General features: G+C 35.3%; 1 protein-coding gene across 5 annotated transcripts in view; it reads left to right on the top strand.

Moving 5' to 3' along the window:
• Positions 1–23,030, top strand: part of EIF3E (eukaryotic translation initiation factor 3 subunit E) — a 245,498-nt gene that overhangs the window by 215,301 nt on the left and 7,167 nt on the right. For all 5 annotated transcript variants that reach the window (XM_065519531.1, XM_065519532.1, XM_005563926.4 and 2 more), the window contains 5 exons: positions 2,813–2,938; positions 3,601–3,725; positions 14,462–14,588; positions 15,398–15,499; positions 17,197–17,306. In XM_065519531.1, coding sequence (XP_065375603.1) covers positions 2,813–2,938; positions 3,601–3,725; positions 14,462–14,588; positions 15,398–15,499; positions 17,197–17,306 — 590 coding nt within the window. The remainder of the gene's footprint in view (positions 1–2,812; positions 2,939–3,600; positions 3,726–14,461; positions 14,589–15,397; positions 15,500–17,196; positions 17,307–23,030) is intronic.

Raw genomic sequence — 23,030 nt, 5'->3', positions numbered from 1 at the left:
TGCCAAGCTTAAAAGAATAGATATCTTTTTCTTTTGATTTAGATAGCCACTACCATAAGATCTGTGTATTTGTTTGAGGTTTTGTTAATAGCAAATCTAAAAATCTTGTTTGGATTTGGGATGAAAAATGTCAGTGTTTTACTTTAGTTAATTAATTTTATTTTTTGCAGTGGCCTTTTTTATTTCTAAATACTTTTCTGGTGGTTATTTTAAATCTATGGTTAGGGAAACATAAGCTATGAAAGAGCCATTGTAACTATGATCTGAGATTAGAATTTGACTCTCCAAATGACCTATTGTAGGTCAGTGTTGTATAAATTAAAGCTGTGTGACCCTAGAATCTGCCCTTTAAAAAAAAAAAAGAAAAAGACTTGTGGATTTTATAATACATTGAGGATTGTTCAGGTACACTCTGTTTGGTTGTGAAACTTCTTTGGTTGTGAAAAAGACTTGTGGATTTTAGAATACATTGAGGATTGTTCAGGTACACTCTGTTCTTTGTGAAACTTCTGTTTGGTTGTGAAAATGACGAAACTGGTTTGGTGGGAATTTTTGAAAACTTTTGCTTTAAATTATTAGCACTATTGATTATTCTATTAAAATTTTCCTTCATTGTGGCCTTTGCTCTGGCTCCATAATATATCCCATTCCCTTATTCAGCAGCTCTTTGAAATAAAAGTGATTTTAGTTCCTAGGACTATTTGTTATATTTTTGGAGCTATATCTTTCCCTCCCTCGGGATGTGAAATGTGTTTCCTGTTTGTATATACCACTTCATTTAAAAATACTTTTCCTTGAGGCTTAAGACAGTATGAGTAATGATAATTTTTGAAGGCATTAGGATCTTGACTGAAAATTTCCCTCTGATGTACTCTGTTGTGATGTCACTGTAAGAATTGTGCATTTAATACTGATTTTCAAGCATAGTTTTTTGTATTTTAGCATCTGAAATCAGAAAGTGTCTTTACTGGGTTTTTCGTTTTGGAAAGATAAAATAAAAATGTATGTTAAGATTGATGGCATCTTTGACTTGATGATATATTTTAATATTCAGATGTCCTTTATAAGAATTAAACATTTTATCCTTTGTAATTAGAACAATTATTTTATGGATTTTGATAAACCAGTCTTTAAATTTTCAATGAATTTTGAAACATTTGTGTACTTGTGTGGCTACCATTAAATCAAGATAAAGAATATTTCTGTCACCTCAGAAAGACCCTTTTTCGGTCATACTCCACCCATGGTCCTGGGCATCCATTGACCTGCTTTCTGTCCCTGTAGATTAGTTTTGCCTGTTCTAGAATTTTATGTATGTAAGTGGAATGATGTACTATGTATGTGTTAGGCTTATTTTTACCAGCAAGTTTTTGAGATTTATTCATGTTATCATGTGTATCAGAAGTTAGATTTTATTTATTGCTCAGTAGTATTTCATTCTGTGAATTTACCATGGTCTCTTTAATGTATTCATCTATTGATGAACATTTGGATTACTTTTAGTTTTTGCCTATTAAAAATAAAGGTGTTATGAATATGCATGTACAAGTTGTATTGTGGATATACTTTGTGATAATAACTAGAACCAGGAGTGTCATGGATACATTTCAAAATGTAATTTATAAATCTAGTCCCTGTGTTATTTGCCTGCTCTTAGAGTGTGCCAAATGTTATTTAGTACATTTGAAAGGAAGAATTTCAGTATAAACTGAGTTTGTATTGTGGTCCCCAGTGTTTAGATTATATATCTGTAAATATGTATATAGATAAATGTAATTTTACATATGTAAATATATATGTAAATATATGTAAATCTGTATACATATCTCTGCGATGATTTTCATCATCATTTTAATAACTCATATTTACCAAGTTCTTACGCTGTATCAGGTGATAATTGTAATCTCTGTATGTCTCATGTCACTTAAACTATGCAACTGAGGTGGGTTTTATCCCCATGTTGCAGTGAGGAAGCTAAAATACAAACTAGCTGTTAAGTGGTAGAGACAGAATTCTTGATCGGATTTCTGATCCTGCACATAGAATTTAACTTGTGATTATGATATCTACTTGATATTTATACTTTATGTAAAAGTGCTTCTGTAAAAAATTAAAATTGAAATTTCATCTTGAGGTGTAGAGATGTTCCCCCTCTACTACCCTTACTGTTTCTACTGCTTTAGCACATCTGATTGGTTCAGAGTCAGTTTGCCTACTTCTACTGCTTTGTTTTGAGGGAGTCCAGCTTTGCTCATTGTTATTAGCCTGGTCATCATGAATGTTTTGAGTTTGTGACTGTTTTACCAGTGGATAGAAGAGGTAGGGATGGCCCTTAGTCCCCTCTTTTTTTGGGTTAAGACTGTGGTATAAAATTTAGAGGTTTCATGATTAGAAGTGTAATTTGGGGCAAGTTACACTCTATGTATTAGTTCACCTCTTGAAAATGGGAATAAAAAATAGAGGGTTTTTGTTAGGATTACAGGAGAACACCAACTTGTATTGCTCAGTACATAATCCTTCAGTAACTATTAATTGTTAATCAGTGGGCCTGTTTTTTTTTTTCCCTGTCTCCCTCTCTCCATACTGACTTCATTTGTGTCATAATTTGCAAATATTTTTTGGTTCTGTACATAATTTCTCTTTGTTTTTTGAAACAAACCAGTGTGATCCAATAAACACTTGGATAACTACAGTTTTGTGTAGAGAGCTATAGGTCTTTTAGTAGGCTAGAGGGATACATGGGTATAGAACATACATTAAGTTTATTCTTCAAGAATATTCACAATATAATTAATTATGGTTTCTTAAACAGGTTCCGGCAACAGATAGAAATGCTTTAAGTTCACTCTGGGGAAAGCTGGCCTCTGAAATCTTAATGCAGAATTGGGATGCAGCCATGGAAGACCTTACACGGTTAAAAGAGACCATAGATAATAATGTGAGTTTGACTTTTTCACAGTTATTGTCTGAAATATCTGTGTATCCTTCACCCTTTCTGATGAGGAAAAACACTATGCATTTTGGGAATAAAAAAAAATTTCAAATTAGCTTTTGTTGACCTTACAAAAATCATAGTGGCTTAACTAGTTTGACTCTCCTTGAACGAAATTGTCAAACTTCTTTTGGCTCTTAGAGAAAAAAACGTAGCCTTCATTTCTGTTACACAGTTACTGTGTCCTTTTTTTCTATGCCAGTCAAAATGACACTGCTGTTAGTGCCAGCTATTATTGAAAGTCCTATGCAGAAGACAGTTTTCATCTACAATTATCTGATTAAACCACTTACTATGAAATGTTCAGTTTAATTCTTGCTTTTAAAATGTTTTCTGAAATGATTATAATTTATAACTTCTGTTAGAGTTTATAAATTAGAACGTCTTCACTGGACGTTACTGAATCTGTCTCTACAAACAGGGTAATAATTTGGAATGTCGAGGATCATGCAGAGAGAAGGCATAGAGGATCAGACATTGATCTTAATGACCCTTGTGCATGCCTTAGAAGGGCTCATTTTTAATTACAGTTTTGAAGTTAGTGATGTTTGTCCTGCCTCTTTCTTATATATTAATATTTTTTATGTGTACATTTTTAAATCCTTTAGTCTGTGAGTTCTCCACTTCAGTCTCTTCAACAGAGAACATGGCTCATTCACTGGTCTCTGTTTGTTTTCTTCAATCACCCCAAAGGTCGCGATAATATTATTGATCTCTTCCTTTATCAGCCACAGTAAGTTATTTCACTGTGTAATTTTGGCTCTGTTTAGATAAAATTATATGGAATTGTTTAAAATTAAAATATACGTTTCTCTGTCATTTGAATTTGTTGTCACCTGTTGTTTTGTTTTTTGTTTTTTTCCTTCATGTACTAGATGTGCTTGTTATTGAAAAGCATGCGACTCTTAAGTAAATTGTTTGACAAAGTGCACCCTAAGCCTTTTAAAGTGCTATTTAAAGTGTGGTCACTGGGCCAGCAGCATAGGCATCATGTAGAATCTCAAGACTCACCCTAGAACTAAATTAGAATTTGCATTTTAATAAGATCCCAGGTAACTCATGTAAACATCCAAGTTTTAGAAATAAGGCTCTAGGCCATACTACTTGAAAGGAATATGTGCATCCTGCAAATCTTTTTATATCATCTTTGCTCTGTCAACCAGCTTTTGTTTAATCTTTTGGTGATGAGAAATTCACTGCTTATGAACTAGACCATTCTTTTGTTAGCTAGAAATTATTTGTAAACTTAACTCTTCCAGTGGAACTCAAATACCTCTGAAACTTCTGCCCATTATTTCTTGTTTGTTTGGAATGACAGAAAACAAGACTGCTTCATGGAAACTCTTTAGATGTTTTAAGATAATTTTTTACTCCTCTCTGCTTCCTTCAGGCTAAATATCTCTAGTTTTATTAAGTAACATAGTTTTTCAGACCCTTTAGTATTTGATTGCCTTTTTAGATAATTTCTATTCATATTCTTACAATCTAGATCTTCATAATTGAAATTTTATTCCAGGATTGTCATCTAAACTTTATAGATTATAGTGGCAATATTAGCTCCTATTACTTGTACATACGCTTTTACTAATATAGCCTAAGATTATAATAGCAATTTTAGCAATCGCTTCATGGTATGAGTTATATTGTATTGACTGTATTGGACAAATTTTGCAATACTTTTTTTTTTTTTTTCTCTGAGATAATGTCTGGCTCTGTTGCCCAGACTGGAGTGTAGTGGCGCTATCTCAGCTGCTGACTGCAACCTCTACCTCCTGGGCTCAAGCCATTCTCCTGCGTCAGCCTCCCAAATAGCTGGGACTACAGGCACATGCCACCATGCCTGGCTAATCTTTCTATATTTTGTAAAGACAGGGTTTCGCTGTGTTGCCCAGGCTGATCTCAAACTCCTGAGCTCAAGCAGTTCACCTGCCTCAGCCTCCCAAAGTGCTGAGATTATAGGCATAAGCCACTGGGCCCAGCCCTACATTAACACTCTTAGTTCATATTGTTGTTATTTGTTCATCTAAATGAAGATTTTATAGTTTCATTACGTTTTATCTTGTAGAAATGAAAATGGCTTCATATAACCAATGAAATAATAAAAATTCTAAATCATAACAAAATGCTATACACTTGGCTGATATGTTCCAAAATCTGAAATACCATATGTGGCATTATCAGATCGGTTAACTGAGGGAAGCATCCTAGGGGGTTTTGCTTTGTTTTTAAATGATTCCATTAAAAGGATTCTGGGTCCTGATGAATGTATTGGTCAGTATTTAAAAAGTGTGTGCATAGGGGAATATATCCTCACTCTGTGGGGCAAAAAAAACCCCTATTTGAATATCCAGTAAAGCCCTTCTCCTTAAACATTCTAATTAGATATACACTGAAAGCCACTGGATATTTGGAAGGAAGAGAAAAATGACATTAAAATTATATTTGGAGTATTTTTACCAGCCAATGGTTCTTAGACATTTTGCTCTTGGAACTCATTTACACTATTAAGAATTATTGAATGTAGTCCAGGCGCAGTGGCTCATGCCTGTAATTTCAGCACTTTGGAAAGCTGAGGCGAGTGGATCACCTGAGGTCAGGAGTTCGAGACTAGTCATGGTCAACATGGTGAAATCCCATCTCTACTGAAAATACAAAAATTAGCCCCACGTGGTGGCGGGCACCTGTAATTCCAGCTGCTCAGGAGGCCAAAGCAGAATTGCTTGAGCCTGGGAGGCAGATGTTGCAGTGAGCCTAGATCACGCCATTGCACCCCAGCCTGGGCAACAAGAGCAAAGCTCTGTCTCAAAAAAAAAAGAATTATTGAATGTAATTTTCTTTGCATTGGTTTTATCTCTTGGTATATACAGTAAGTCCTCAATATTGTCTCTAAGTTCTTGGAAAATGCAACTGTAAGCAAAACAATGAATAATGAAACCATTTTTTTTTCTCATCAGCTTCATAATCAAAGAGTGTTATTTGGTTTTAAAGTTGCAGCTTCCAAGAACATACCGATTATGTTAAGTAAGGACTTAACTGTATTAAAAATCAAAACAAATAAAACATTTTCTCATTAATGAATGGTAAATTGATTAGATTTAACACATAATAGAATTTTAACGAAAGTAACTTTAAAAACAGAATTATTGAGAAGAGTGACATTGCTTTACATTTTTGCAGACCTTCAGTTGCTGGGTTAATTGAAAACTGAGTTTTCATGCCTGCTTTCTTGCAGTCTGTTGTGATGTGTTTTAACTGTAAGATGAAAAACCTAGCTTCACACATGTAATTGGAAAAGAAAGGTGTGTTTTATTAATAATATCCTTTTCCGATAATTGTGAATATTCTTTTTTGAAGATACAGTAAAACTCAATAAGAAGTACAGATACAATACCCAAAAAAAGTAGTTTTTAAAAGGTTGTTTGTAATGCAGAATCTGAAACCATGTCATTAAACTTTTTGGGATCCTAAGCTATACTGGTATTCTAGACTGTATTGAGCTATCTTGCACTTGGAATGGATCTTTCACCCATGCATGATTTTATAGTATCATTCATTGGTGGTTTGGGAAATACTTACTGGTCCAGTGAGTTATGCAGGTATTCCAGTGTGTTGACATTATACAACACCAGAAAAACCACATTCATTAACATCACTATCAAACCCATAGAAATGGTTAAGTATTGGAAAACTTTCAAGCTCCCAGTGGCTGATACAGATTTTCCAAAATTCTAGTTTTTCTTGAAAGCTCTAATTTTTATCATTTGTTTTTCTTGAAGGACAGGCTCACTTCATTTTCTAGAAAATGTCTGCCAAATTCCCAAGTCTGAGTGTCTGAATAGCTTTGGTTTGTCTGCCATTCTTTCATGTAAAAATAGCGTTCTATTAGAAAAGCAGCTGGTTTATCTTGTTTCTCAGTTGCACAAGTGCTTTTCCTTAAGGACAACCAAGACAGTGAAGTGCATACACAGCAGAAGCACTTTATGAATACTTGCCATTTAGTCATACAGAAGACTGGAAAGATTAGTACTTAAGGGTTGAAATTTTAAAAAATTAATTTGTGCTACCTGATTCAAGGACATAGTTGAAACTTTGTGTGTGTTTTTTAAAACTGCAAAAGTGTGGTGGTGAAAAATATAGAGATTATAGTATAGTTGGATGCCACTGCTTTGATTTACTCTAAAGTCCAAGAAGAGTTTGTTTATAGTTTAGTAATTTTTAGTAACTTAACTGAGTGATACAACCATCACAAGCCAGTTTTAGAATATTTTTATTGCCCCAGTAAGAACCATCATGCCTGTGGAACTATTTTCTTTGAACAGAAACAGCCTGTGGAAAAGAAAACTACTCAGTAGTATGATGACTTTTAGTTGTTTACAAAAGTACTGTGTTTACTGTTTCACTTGCTATAGGGTCAGATTACAGTCTTATTTTCTGTCTTGTTAAGTCGTCTTGTCTGATTTTGATTTTTGCTTGATTCTGACTTTTTCCCTAATGGAAGTATACCCAGTTGACTTGACAAATCATTGTGTCATCCATTTCCTGGACTTCATATTCTTGAAATGGGAGAGCTACTTACTGTTGAGATTGTGTGTAATTTGCATTTGTATGTCTGTAATCGGTATGTGTTTTTCAGTTGTCTCTGTTAAAGATTTATGAAAAATGTAGTTTTAATTTTTTACAGCACAGTAGCTGGTTGGTTGATTGCATGTTCGATGGGTATTATACATAGATTGTAAATCGCATACCTTTTCTTTAAATTTAATTTTATTTTATTTTTGAGACAGAGACTCACTGTCGCCCAGGCTGAAGTGCAGTGGTACGATCTCTGCTCACTGTAAGCTCTTCCTCCCAGGTTCACGCCATTCTTCTGCCTCAGCCTCCCGAGTTGCTGGGACTACAGGCGCCCGCCACCATGGCCGGCTAATTTTTGTATTTTTAGTAGAGACAGAGTTTCACTATGTTAGCCAGGATGGTCTCAATCTCCTGACCTCATGATCCACCCGCCTCGGCCTCCCAAAGTGCTGGGATTACAGGTGTGAGCCACCGCACTCAGCCATACTTTTTATTTTTAATATAAAAGTACTTTAGAGATCATGTATATGTTTGTCCTTAAAATTAAAGTTTAGATACCAGTGCAGGTTAAAGTCTCTTACGTCACGTGTATTACCATTTCTGCCATAATTTATTCTGAATCTAAAATGGAGATGATTTACACATTTGAAAAGTGTTGAACTTTTAAATGTAACATAATATATAAGATAAAGTAGCAGGTGTAAGATAGAGCAGTGTTCACAGGCTATCGGAGATGAGGCTTTGCCACTAAATGTAGATGCTGTTAGGAAAAAGAATCCATTTGTAATACAATGCCCTGTTACTCTCCACTTGTAGAAAGAAAGATGCAGTATTTTGTTTTCTAAATAAAAATAATACAAATTTTCTAAGAAATTTCAAGTTTTACTATTAACCAATCCACTATATGATGTGTAGAATTTGTACTGTCAGACTTTTCCTGCTGTTATTTTCCTTATATTTTCTAATTAGTTCCTGGTAAAAAAAAACCTCTTTTTCATGCAGGTATTTTACCTGCTTTAGCTCACTCAAGATAACCTCCAAGGTCCTCATCTGGAAATCTTCTGAAGGTCTACTTAGTGTCCTACCTGTGTTTTTGTTTTTCTCTTTTTAAAGCCTCGCCTTCATGAAATGCACTTCCCTTTCTGTTCTTTCTTGTCCAAAGCCTATCTGTTTTTGAGGTCCAGCTCAGATTTACTTCCTTCGTGAAGTCATTTCAGTGTATTTTGTTTAGCTTGTACTTGATGTTTAATTACTTAAAGCTGTTAAAATAAACAAAACTTATAATAGCTTCATCTCCCCAACTTGTAAGCATACTTACAGACAGAGTTGTCATTTTTCATATTCTTGTAACATACAGTAGATACTTAAGTATTAAAATTTGGCGGTATATTTTATGTTTTGATTATTAAATTTTCTGACTTCCAATTATGAAACACTGTAGAAAAACTCCCATAAAGCTGTACAGTTGGGGAAGAATTGTGCTAGAATGAAAAAATAAACTAAAACATTTTACTTACCTAGCTTGAAATACCACTTCACAACACAAATACTGAGTCTGTTATTTAAAAGAAAAAAAAAAAATCTAATAAAATTTGATTTCAAAACTATGAGAAGTATAGCCTGCTGTTACACAGCTTAGAATTCAAACTAGTAACATAATAAGTAGTACAAGAGTGTGTCTAATAAGTACATACAGTGGTATTGTACATGCCAAATACTGGAGAAGTTAGAAGCATCCAGTCCTTGAAGATAAAAATTGATCTGTCTTAAATTTGGTTGGACAGAGAGGAGAGATAAGCCAGGGATGTAAAACAAAAGAGCACATTGGTCATTGGTAGACTAACTGTTAACATATATACCTGTGGTTTTGCTCATGTTTGAAACAAATTTATAATTGCTGATCCTTCAAGAATGTGAATTGAGATAACAAAATGATCATCTCTAATCTCCACTCCTATTCCTTCCTCTCCTTATCTATATATAGATGCACACACCTAAATGTATATACACAGGATGGATCACTTTTGCCCTATAAGGTAGGGAGTCTGCCATGTTTCAAAGTCTGGCTGGTCATGGTAGCTCCTCCCTATAATCCCAGCTACTTGGAAGGCTGGGACAGGAAGGTCACTTGAAGCCAGGAGTTTGAAGCCTGCCTGGTAACATGGTGAGACCTATCTCTAGAACATTTTTTTAGAAATTAATTGGGCATTGTGGTTCACTCCTGTGGTCCCAGCTACTTGGGAGGTTGGGGCAGGAGGATGGTTTGAGTCCAGGAGTTAAAGGCTGTAGGTGAACTATGACTGTCACACTGCACGATAGCCTAGGAGACAGAGTCAGATTCCATCTCTAAAAAGTAAAAACACCTGGAGCCTGATACTGTATACCAAGGATCTGCAAACTATAGACCATGGGCTAAAATCTGGCCCGTAACCTGTTTTTATATGTCTGGCAGTCTAGAATGGCTTTTATATTTTAATTGGCTAAAAAAATATGAAAAGAATAATAATATATTGTTATGTGAAAATGACATGAAATTTCAATTTTAGTGTTTATAACTTTTTATTGGAAAACAGCCACTTTCTCGCTCTTTCTGTGTGTGTGTGTGTGTGTGTGTGTGTGTGTGTGTGTGTGTGTGTGTGTAGTCTGGCTGCTTTTGAACTCTAATGGTAGACTTGGGTAGTTGAGACAGAGATGATATGTTGCACTTTTGCCACTTCATATTCTTCTCAGTTTACTACAAATCCAAGTGATGACAGTTATACCTGGACAGTGTTTCTCATGCCCCATATTGTCACACTGCAACATTTTATTTATATGTTATCTTATTACCAGTGTATATTTACCCTGTCAAAACAGAGAAGTGAACTTCAAATGTGATTATAAAGCACAGTGGAGTGGAGATTTTTATTGTAGGAATTACAAAGCAAAGTACTAAACATTGTAGGTAAGCTAATAATATACATCCTCCTCACTGGACTATAATCGTTTATCACAACTGTCACATGTTCTCAAACTGACAGGAAAGCAACTGTCAGAAAAATTGTAAGTTTTAAAAATGGAATATTAGATCCTAGCAGAATTTTTTCACAAAACTGAGTGAAAGTGAGGCTTCAAAGGTAAGTTTCTAGCCCAGAGCAGTGCCTCATGCCCATAGCCCCATCGCTTAGGCTAAGGCAGGAGGATCACTTGAGCCTGGGAGACTGAGTGATGATCATGTCACTGCGCGTCAGGCTAGGTGACAGAATGAGACCCTGCGCTAAAATTTTTTTTTAAAGTTTCTGAGGGGTTCTTTTCTTTCTTTCCTTTCCTTTCTTTTCCTTTCCCTTTTCTTTTCCTGTTCTTTTTCTTTTTCTTTTCATCCTGTCCTGTCCTGTCCTGTCCTGTCCTGTCTGTCCATGTCTTGCTCTGTCACCCAGTCTGGAGTGCAGTGGTGGAATCTTGGTTTACTGCAGCCTCAGCTCACTCACTCCCTGGGCTCAGATGATCCTTCCTCCCAACTCAGCCTCCTGAGTAGCTGGGACTATAGGCTCACACCACTATGCCCAGGCATGAGTAGTACTTTTATTAACCAAGTAAGGAAAGTCATTTACCAGTGGTGATCCAGTTAAAACATGTTTTGATTTTAGCAGCCAGAGAAATCTGTCCAGTGAAATAAACTTGTTTAAAACTATTAACCTTTCAGCGAGAACAGTTGCTCTGAGTTGAGGATATTGAGAGTATGTTGCTCCAGGGAGAGATTGAAGCTGCCCCCAACCTGCTAACAAACACTGAATGGCTCTGGAGGTTAACTTTTGCAGCAGACTTGACAATGTTTCTTAGTCTGTTCCACCTAAAATTACAAAAATGTTTATATGTAGAATTTATATTGCAGTAAAGTCATTTCAGTGACAACATGGTATGAATTATAAGTAATAAAAAGCCAACTGCTTTACACATTTTGCGTTCTGTCAGAAATTAAAACACAAAGGGAGACCTTCATTCCTAAATAGGATTGTAGCAGATACATTTCCAAGCTCAAATTAGAGTTGCAGAAAGTTTTAGACCTCATTGCAAGCACAAAGGAAATTTCTGTATTTCAAAATTTGAACTGAAAGTGATTAATTTGCAATATAATGACACACTAAAAGATAACACCAATATAATGGAATTGCACATGTCTTTCTAAATGTGCTCAATTGAAATAATATACTTGTCAGTTAGTGTTTGATGTCAGCATTTACTAGTGCCTGTGCATGTTTTTACATTTTCTTTTTTTTTTTGGAGATGGAGTCTTGCTCTGTCGTCCAGGCTGGAGTGCAGTGGCGCCATCTCAGCTCATTGCAACCTCTGCTTCCCGGGTTCAAGTAATTATCTTGCCTCAGCCTCCCAAGTAGCAGGGATTACATACAGGTGCCTGCCTCCACACGTGGGTAATTTTTGTATTTTTAGTAGTGACGGGGTTTCACCATGTTGGCCAGGCTGAAGTCAAACTCCTGACCTCAAGTGATCTACCCACCTTGGCCTCCCAAAGCACTGGGATTACAGGCATGAGCCACCATGCCCCGCCTACATTTTCTTTTTTCTTTTCTCTTTTTCTTTTCTTTCTTTCTTTCTTTTTTTTTTTTTTTTGAGGCGGGGACTTGCTGTGTCACCCAGGTTGGAAGTGCAGTGGTGCAGTTAATAGCTTATTGCAATCTCGACCTCCTGAGCTCAGGTGATCCTCCACCTCAGTTTTTTTTTTTTGTAGAGACAGGGTTTCACTATGTTGCCCAGGCTGGTCTTGAACTCCTGGGCTCAAGCAATCCTCTCACCTTGGCCTCCCAAAGTGTTGGGATTATAGGCATGAGTCATGGCACCTGGCTGTTTTTACATTTTCAAGGACTAAATATGGAAAATCTCATTACAGATTACATTATCAGAAAAACATTTGCAATACTTTTTAATGATATGAACCTCTAAATTTGAAATTAATTGAGCAAAATTATTCCCAGTGAAAGAATTCCATTGGTCTCATTAGTAGACCTATATTTTGGAAATTTGTTTCCTCTCTTTTTATAGAAGTATCTAGCATACTATTCTGAATTTTGCCTCTTGCCCACAAAGCCAAAAGTGTTTACTATCTAGTTCTTTACAAAAATTTTGCTGGCTTCTGAAATACACTGACATAAACAAAGAATAGATTTCCCAAATAAGGAATCCTCCAGTAAAAATAATTAAGATGTATATGGTGCAATAGTATAAACTTAGGATAAGTAAAAATAACACGCTATACAACAAACTTATAGAACGATTTGTGTATAAATTGATTTTAGATAAATTTATGATTAGTCTAAATGCGCACTAAAATGACCTACTTCGTCTTGGCGCGGTGGCTCACGCCTGTAATCCCAGCACTTATGACTCAGCAGTTCGAGACCAGCCTGGCCAACATGGCGAAAAGTTAGCCAAGTGTGGTGGTGTGCGCCTGTATTTCCAGCTATTCAGGAGGCTGAGGCAGGAGAATCTCTTGAATCTGGGAAGCGGAGGTTTCAGTGAACTGAGATGGTGCCACTGCACTCCAGCCTGGGAGACAGAGTGAGACTTCGTCTCAAAAAAATAAATAAATAAAAAATAAAATTACTTACTTTAAAACTGATAGTAAGAAAAAACAATCATGCTTTCCTGTGTTTGTACATGAGCTCTCTGGCAAGGGAAGTAATTGTTATAAATGAGCATTGCAATTAAAAAATTTTCATTTGAAACTGGAGCTTAATTTTTCAGATGATGTCATTCAACCAGTTTGTTTTTGGTGTCTTTTCCTAGAACTTATTTATTCTTGAGTGGATATTCTTTTTATACTTTGCCTCATTTAGAGGGCATTCAGGGTGGCTGAGTGGGACTAGATAGTATTAAGTGTTCGATTCTAGGGTCCTCTAAAGAGTTTAAACAACATTTTGTGGGAATTTGTAATAAAATAAAATGCAGATGTATTCATCATTGCCTGATGGAACTTAGAAGATAAGGTATTGAAGCTGGACCTTGAAGGATGGCTAAGATTTAGGCTTTCGGGGTATGCGTTTGGGAGACCAATCTGTGTGGAGTGAACTTGAAGAAAGAGGAAGCTGTCAATGGTAGTGTGATGGGAGCTGGAGCTGGATGGGTGATTTGGGGCTTGAATATTCACCTGAGAGAAATGGACTTTATTGACAGATAATTCTGAGATAGGTATAGTGTCTGACACTCAGAGGTGCTAAACTAATATTTATTGGGTAAATAAACAGGGAGCTTTTTGAGGAAATTAAGCAGGAGAAACAAGGGTAAACACCTAATTACAGTTACACCTAATTACATTGTCCCATGTTGATCATCACAACAGCAAGATTTGCTAAATATTAGCCAAGACCCTGTTAATGTTTACCTGACGTCTATTACTTCCTAATTCCTACTGCTACCACTTCAACCAGTGCCTTGTAATATTGTAATATTCCTTCTCCCTATTACTTCCAGTCTTTCATCCTCTGAATTACTGAAATGCCTGATTTTCTGATTAGTATGAGTGCTTTGCACATAGGTTTTCACACATTTTTTTCTAAGAGGTGAATGAAAGTCGTCATTTAGTGCCTTTTGCAACAGACTGATAGCATGTCAGTGAGCCTCCCAAAATCCTGTTACTCAAAAATAGTAATAGGATAATTAGCCTCTTGATTGAGTCTTCCATCTCACCCCATATTAAAGAAATAGTGGCTGGCATTCTCCTCATTTGGATTCCTGAAACTGGATTCTGTTTTTAAATTTCCTTGGAGGAGATTTTCTTATAATACTCACTATGTATTTGCAGTCTTAGGCTAGTGTAATAGTACAATCTAATGACCTGCTTTGAGAGTTTTCTTTAACTCATCCTGGGTAGGTTATTAAATAACTTTTATGTTTTTTTCTTAGATATCTTAATGCAATTCAGACAATGTGTCCACACATTCTTCGCTATTTGACTACAGCAGTCATAACAAACAAGGATGTTCGGAAACGTCGGCAGGTTCTAAAAGACCTAGTTAAAGTTATTCAGCAGGTAAAACTGAAATATATGTTGTTTTTTTTAAAAGTACCTAAGCTTTAGGTCTAACCTCTTTTTCTAAAGTAAGACTTAGTTCTTAAGGTAAAAATGTTTTTAAAAATAGGTGAGGAATACATGAAGTTTAGAAAAGAGAAGAGCCTCAAATGCGCTTTTGTTTTCCTTAAGTCCAAGATACACAAGTTGGATATGGTAGGAATGATTATTACTGTCTGCTAGATGAACACTTAATATACATTATGTATATGTGTTTCTCATTGCAAAGAGTGAAGAAAATCTGGAACCTGGAATTGGGGGGTCATTACCTGTATAATTCTAGATGGGTGAACTTTATATACAATACAGTTTCAGTAGACCCCAAATTGGGGAAAAGGTTCAGGCAGCCATGCTGATTGATATTTAGTGAGCTTGTCAGCAAAACCCATAGATTAGAAAAATAACTTAAATATTTATTTAAGAGTTAATTAAATACAAAGAAGTTATTGTCATTCAGTAGGGAGTGAATATCCTTATGCTTGGGAAGTTTATTACTGTTTATTGACTAAGGGAGACTTGGTAGTAGGGGAGTTCGAAAGCTTTCAGAATGCTTCTAGGATGAGACTTTAGAGAACTTGGTTTGAAAGACATTATAAGCTTAAGGTGTGGTCTGGAATCAGGATAGGAACAATTGCTTCGAGAAGATGCTAGGTAATTTGGCTAGAAATTAATGGTAAGGAAGGAGAAAACAAGAAGATTGGGATATTCTGGGGCAATCTGCTAAACGGTGTTGAATCAGACTTACCTTGACCATTGACTTATTTTTACAGGAGTCTTACACATACAAAGACCCAATTACAGAATTTGTTGAATGTTTATATGTTAACTTTGACTTCGATGGGGCTCAGAAAAAGCTGAGGGAATGTGAATCAGTAAGTATGAATTTTTACTTATAAACTAACACTGTTCTTAAATTTTTGGATATTGTAATCTTGCACTGTCTTCCTTAAAATAATGAAGTAATTATAACAAATATGTTTATTAATCTTAAAAAGGCCTAAATGGCTCATGTTTATTAACCTTAAAATGACTTAAATGGCTTATGTTTATTAATCTTAAAATGGGAATGTGCTAAAGTGATGACTTTTTAAATGTTGTTGCCATGTGTTTATCTCTTTTGTGAGGGGTGTTTGTTAAAACATTGGGGATAAATTCACAGATATATCCATAATTTCATGTCTTATCTCGAATGAATAAATATTTTTAATATTTCATATGTACGGGCAAGGTCACTTTGAATTGCAGGTAACAACTGTGTTTTTAATTTTGATTCATAGGTGGGCTTATCTTTAGAATATTTCCCATGGTTGTATTTAACATTTGTGATAAACCAGGCAATTCATTGTACTTATGAATTTTATAACGGCAGTGTCTCTTGTTGTTTAGTAGAAATTAAAGTACCTTTAGAACAACTGTGGAAGAGTTAGGTTATAGTTGTTTTGATAATTAGTTACAAGTTTTAAGAAACCAAACTAAGAATTCTAACTGCTAAATGTAGTCGCATTTACCAGATTCACAAGTTACTAGTCATCAGTTTCATCCTTGGAACTAGAATTTTGGCACAAAATGGGCAATTTGTTGACAAAGATCTTATTTCTCTAAGGAAAAAAATGATCATGCAAATATCCATTCACTGATGATTTTCTTTCTTTTTTATTTTTTTTGAGATGGAGTCTCGCTCTGTCACCCAGGCTGGAGTGTAGTGGCGTGATCTCGGCTCACTGCAAGCTCCGCCTCCCAGGTTCACGACATTCTCCTGCCTCAGCCTCCCAAGTAGCTGGGACTATAGGCGCCCGCCACCTCGCCTGGCTAATTTTTTGCATTTTTAATAGAGACGGGGTTTCACCACATTAGCCAGGATGGTCTCGATCTCCTGATCTCGTGATTCTCCCGCCTGGGCCTCCCAAAGTGCTGGGATTACAGGCGTCAGCCACCATGCCCGGCCTCCCTGATGATTTTCAAACATTAGATGGAATAGAAAATTAGAATCCAATATGTTAATATGTTATTATCCATATATGTTAATTGGTGTTTTTTTGTAGTCATATGTTGCATTATTAAGGTAAATATTGGTGTATATTTATTATGCTAAGTGTTTAGGTTTTGCTGTTAAGAGACCTAGAGGGCACTTGGTTGCTGTTTTTGAAATTAAAATATTTTTAATTACACCGTCTGTGGAATAGTAGCCACCTTTTGCATTCTTTTCCTTTCTAATTTCTAAGTCTACTTAATATTACAGAAATACTCAGGGCTTTAGTCCATTTATTAACTATTTTAAATAGTTGGAAGAGATATATTATCTGCAGAGCATTTATGTAGAATAATGGATAGTACCAAACTTTGTTGTCTGAAGACTACTTTATTACTTAAAGTTATCAGAAACATTGCAGTTTTTAGGTCTTTATCTTGTAGTAGTCTTTTACTACTTATTTAAATCATTAAAGATTTGAACACAGTATTCTAGAAAGTGCTGTGATATAAAACTCATGATATTAGAATGGAAAAATAAAGCAGACGAAGTATTTGATTCACATTTCATCATTAATTTTTGTTATATTTGTACATATAGGTGCTTGTGAATGACTTCTTCTTGGTGGCTTGTCTTGAGGATTTCATTGAAAATGCCCGTCTCTTCATATTTGAGACTTTCTGTCGCATCCACCAGTGTATCAGCATTAAGTAAGAACACTGATTTGATTTGGATTTTCTACTTTAAAATTCCTGAAAATTTCCATTTATTGTGAATTTACACTTAATAGAATTCCAGTTAATTGGATTTTTATTTCCCTTTCCTTTCAGAAGAACAATGAAACAATTTAATGAAATTACTTAAAAGCCTAACTTTTGCTACAGGCTCAAATAGTTTAGCTTGAGTGGCGTAATTTTTCAAAATACTAAGTTGAAGACAGTATATGATTGTCATTTACCTTATTGAAGAGTAAATACTGTTGTACCTTTACATAACGAGAAAAGTGAAGTAAACATTTCTAAAATGGTTTTCAGCAGCAGTACAAAGAAGGAGATACCCACTGAATTGGAAATTCTGTTGAAAGACCACTACATTTGGTAATCCTTTCTGTTTAGTTTGTATGATTTAATTACATATTTGACTTCTCCTATAGTAAACTCCTATGACATCTTAAAATGTTGAAAGACGGAAAAATTATGGTGAATTTTAGTTGTAATTTCCTCTGTTTTGTGAGAAAATTTTTGGGTAAAAATTGTGAAATGTACATAACCTATTAGAAATAAATTGTACACATGAGAGTTTGAAAAATGCCTAGTACCCTTTGGGCACAGAGGAAGTCAAACATAAATGTCTAAAAACCTACTACTTTAGTGTTTGCTTCTGAGGAATTGTGCATAAAACAAATTCTTTTTCTTTAATGCCATTTGTTTTTGCTTAGCCGTACTTGTTTTGCTTAATTTTAGTGGGCTGTCCATTGAAGTGGTTGTCCAGAGTTAGACGTATAGTAGAGTCATGGGATTTTTTCCTATGGGAATTGAATCCTTGCCTTCACAGTTTTATTAGCACTTTACTATAGCTTGCAGACAGAATTTTTTAAACCTGATTCTCTTACAAATTACATGAAAATTCCTAATAATGTAATTGGTTGTGAAATAAAGAGGTAGGTATATCATATGTGGGGCTCGGTGGACAGTAGTAACCGAATTCTTGCATTGTTCTTTGTTTTTAAGGTTTGTAAGTAGGGCTTGTGAAAGAGGGATGTTAGTATTTTGGTTTCCTTTATAGAATTTTCTCCATTTCTCATTAGAATATGGTCATTTGGGTGTATTTTGGTCCAGGACTGATGTAACTACTACCCCTGTTGTGGGCCTTTTGAAAGCTGACCCTTTTTTTTGCATCTTTAGCACCTAGCGTACTAACTTTGTAGCACCTAATATGCTTTGTACAGTATAGTGTGAGTATACAATATAAATATTTGTTAAGTAAATTTCTTCTGTTCTTTGTATTAGTGAACTTGGCATTTTTGTCAGTAATAATGCTTGTCTGCTTTGATGTTTGCTTCCAAGGTACTATCAATAAGATTTGTTCTAGCTCTTTTCCTTTAACTCTGCAACCATAGATTCATTATTTTCTTTCTTGGGATTTGGTTTGTTATATTTTAACAGGAACATAGATTAAGTATGTGTCCTCCTTACTGAAGAGAGATGTGCAGCTCAAAGAAGTTAATAGAGTGGGCATGTTTCTATATACCTTTGTGTGACATTACCTAAGAATTTTTCAAACTTTTCTTCATGTAGATTTTTATTATTTTCTTAATCTCTGTAGTTTTATGCTAGACAAAAATCTACAAAGCATTTTCAAACTAAAATCCTAGTGGCTTTCCAGAGTCCAAAAATATTTTTTTTTCTAGTAGTAGCATTTTCTTTCACTTTAGTTCTTCAGTTTTTTTTTTTTCAATGTTTTACTAAGATGATTAAGAGCACATGGATCAATAATGTGTGTTTTTCTTTTCTTTTTTTTTTTTTTTTTTTTGGAGACACAGTCCTGCACTGTTGAGTACAGTGGTACGATTTCTGCTCACTGCAACATCTGCCTCCTGGGTTCAAGAGATTCTCATGCCTCAGCCTCCCAAGTAGCTGAGATTACAGGCATGTGCCACCATGCCCAGCTAATTTTTGTACTTTTAGTAGAGATGGGGTTTCACCATGTTGGCCAGGCTTGTGTTGAACTCCTGGCCTCAAGTGATCTGCCTGCCTTGGCCTCCCAGAGTGCTGGGATTACAGGCGTGAGCCACTTGCACCCAGTGTTTTTTCAAATACTATGGTAGAATTTTCAATCTGAAAGCAATCTTAGGGATCTTATAATCCACAACAGTTACTTTTCAGGTGAAGGACTTTTCAGTAGAATTTTCTGTAGTGATGGAAATGTTTTATATCTGAAAATGTGTTTGTATGTGTTCAGTATGGTATACTTCAAAGATGGCTCACATTTCAAGATCTTGAAGCATGGCTTTCAAATCTCTGTGTGTGTGACAGTGGGACTTATTTTCAAATGCAGTATCATATATATGAATATATGTATTTATTTATTTATTTATTTTATTATTTTTTTGAGATGGAGTGTCGCTCTGGAATATATATATTTATATATGTATATAAGCAGATTAAAGCAGAACCCATTCACCTTGCCTATCTTACAGCTCTGTTCAGCTTCTCTCCTGACTACTAAGACACCTCTTTGGAACACAATTTTACAAAACACTGACTCAGAACAACTGCATTGTTTTGTAGCCAGGAAATTTAAGGCTCAAGGACATTAAACTAGGTCTTGATAGAGCCTACACTAAAGGTGTCTGACATTCATTGTACTGTACCTCACTGTAAATTATTTTATATTGTGAACAACTTATATTTTTAGAAATGTCAGGTTTAGATTAATTTGTCATTTAGTGTATCAGTTGAGCCAGAGGATAAAGTTGAAAACCCTAAGTCAGTTTAACTCTGTGTTTCCGAATCTTTGTAGAGTTTGTTTTATAAACTCCTTGTAGCCACCCTAAACCTTTGAATCAGATTTATTGAGTAGGCTGTGCTATGATTTGCAGCAGGGCTGCTGTGCTGTATCTTGAGGGTGGTTATTCCGAAGCACAGCCAGAATCCAAAACCACTGCATTAGGTCACCAATTTTTTAGGCATGTGATTACAGCCTACTAAAGTAATGGAGTGAAAAAATCAATAATTCAATACCTTTATTGTATAATGAATTAAGAAGATAAGCTTCTTCGTGTTTTTAAAGATGCTTTAATGGGTTAGAAAGACAGTGGCTGGACAAAAGAAAATACCATCAGAGTGAACAGGCAGCCTACATAATGGGAGAAAATTTGTACAATCTACCCATCTGATGAAGGGCTAATATCCAGAATCTGCAAAGAACTTAAACAGATTTACAAGAAAAAATCAAACAACCCCATCAAAAAGTGGGAAAAGGATATGAACAGACACTTCTCAAAAGAAGACATTTATGCAGCCAACAGACACATGAAAAAACGCTCATCATCACTGGCCATCAGAGAAATGCAAATCAGAACCACAATGAGATATCATGTCACACCAGTTAGAATGGTGATCATTAAAAAGTCAGGAAACAACAGGTGCTAGAGAGGATGTGGAGAAATAGGAACACTTTTACACTGTTGGTGGAACTGTAAACTAGTTCAACAATTATGGAAGACAGTGTGGTGATACCAGAAATACCATTTGACCCAGCCATCCCATTACTGGGCATATCCCCAAGGATTATAAATCATGCTGCTATAAAGACACATGCACACGTATGCTTATTGTGGCACTGTTTACAATAGCAAAGACTTGGAATCAACCCAGATGTCCATCAGTGATAGACTGGATTAAGAAAATGTGGCACATATACACCGTGGAATACTATGCAGCCATAAAAAAAGGATGATTTCATGTCCTTTGTAGGGACGTGGATTAATCTAGAAACCATCGTTCTGAGCAAACTGTCACAAGGACAGAAAACCAAACACCACATGTTCTCACTCATAGGTGGGAATTGAACAATGAGAACACTTGGACACAGGGTGGGGAACATCACACACCGGGGCCTGTCGTGAGGTTGGGGGAGGAGGGAGGGATAGCATTAGGAGATACACCTAATGTAAACAACAAGTTAACAGGTGCAGCACACCAACATGGCACATGTATACATATGTAACAGACCTGCATGTTGTACACATGTACCTTAGAACTTAAAATATGATTTAAAAAAAAAAAGAGAAGAAAGACAGTGGTTGGAAATAATAAGTATTTATGTTGGGATTTTATAAATACAGCAAACATTTTAATTTGGACTTCAAGGATTTGTAATCCGTGATAATGACCAACAGCTAAAAACTACCTTTAAACAATATACAGGAAAAAAAAATACTTTTAATCTAGAGGTTTTAAACCTAGTTGTACATTGAAATCATCTGGAGAAGTAAAACAACAAGAATTTAAGCTTAAAAATAATAGATTTCCTGCTTTTATCCCAGACCTTCTGAATCGAAATCTCTATGATGTAGGCATTGAGAATCTGGGATTAAAGCTTCTCAGGTGATTCTTTTGCAGTCAGCCTTGGGGAATCATTGCTGTAAATGAGTGATTTGATAGTACTGACAGCATATTAGAATCAAATGGGAAACTGTAAAAAGTAATAAACAGAAATACTAGATGACTGAGCCTAACCATTAAAATCATTTTCTGGAGGCAGACCCCAGAGACTGTGTTTTGAAAAAGGTCCTCTAAGTGACTTTGATGCAAGATCTGGCTTAAAAAAAAAAAAGGTTAAACTGTTTATTTCGAGATGATTATGTATCAGTGGTACGAAATGATAAAAAGACCCCCTGTGTCCTTTACTCAGTTTCTCCCATTAGTAACATCTTGCAAAACCACAGTAAAATATAGCAGCCAAGATGTTGATGTTGATACATGCAAAATATAGAATATTTCTATCACAAGGATCCTTCAAGGCGCTCTTTTATAGTGGTACCCCCTTCCCTGCCACCCTCTCCTTAATTTCTGGCAACTACTCATTTGTTCTCCATTCCTGTATTTTTATTACTTCGAGAATAAGCAAAACTTTCCTAAACGTTAGTGTTCAGCTTCCTAAACAGCAAATATGCTATGTATCATGATTAAGGTATAATTAATTAATAGCGACCTACCTAGTAATACAACTCTCCAAAGAAAACATTACAGATGTTAATGAGTGCCTCTTTTGGCCAAACACAGGGTAGAAAGTAGTGAGTACTCTTTCAAAGAGCTTAAAACCAGAGGAAGAAGCAGATATTAAATAAGTGGACAAATATAAAATTACAAATTATTGGAAATATTTGTAATTTTGGGAAATTTCAAAATTTCATACGTGAAATTACACATTATTAAAAATATGTCCATATCAGTCTCTCTAGTCACTCTGCATTGGAGAACAATGGGAAGAAAATTAGATAGGGTCAGTGAATCCTGATAACTCTCTACATGGAATATCTTTAAGGCCCAAACTAGACTTTTTTCCACTGAATACTAACTATGGCAAATTATTCCATTCACTAGTTTATGCTGGCTTGTTTTTGCCTCTAATTAGTTTAAAGTTATTTGATGTTTTGTCTTTTGAGGGAGGGGAAAGGATATCTTCTTTTTCTTCCACCAAAGGACACATTTCAAATGCTGAAAATAGTATTATAAAACCTGTAATTGTTTATTAAATAACTCTTTCCATTTGTAATTTGGAACATTCTCTGTTAATAGATTTCCTGACTAAATGCCTGTAAGCACATGTGATAGCTTTATAAAAATGTATATTAAAAATGTTTTATATGTTTCTATACAACCTTATTGATCTGTGTAGGATAAGCTACAAATCTGTTTACCATAAAG

The sequence above is a fragment of the Macaca fascicularis genome, chromosome 8 (assembly GCF_037993035.2).
Source record: "Macaca fascicularis isolate 582-1 chromosome 8, T2T-MFA8v1.1".
NCBI lineage: Eukaryota > Metazoa > Chordata > Mammalia > Primates > Cercopithecidae > Macaca > Macaca fascicularis.
This window is presented reverse-complemented; position numbering and strand designations above follow the sequence as displayed.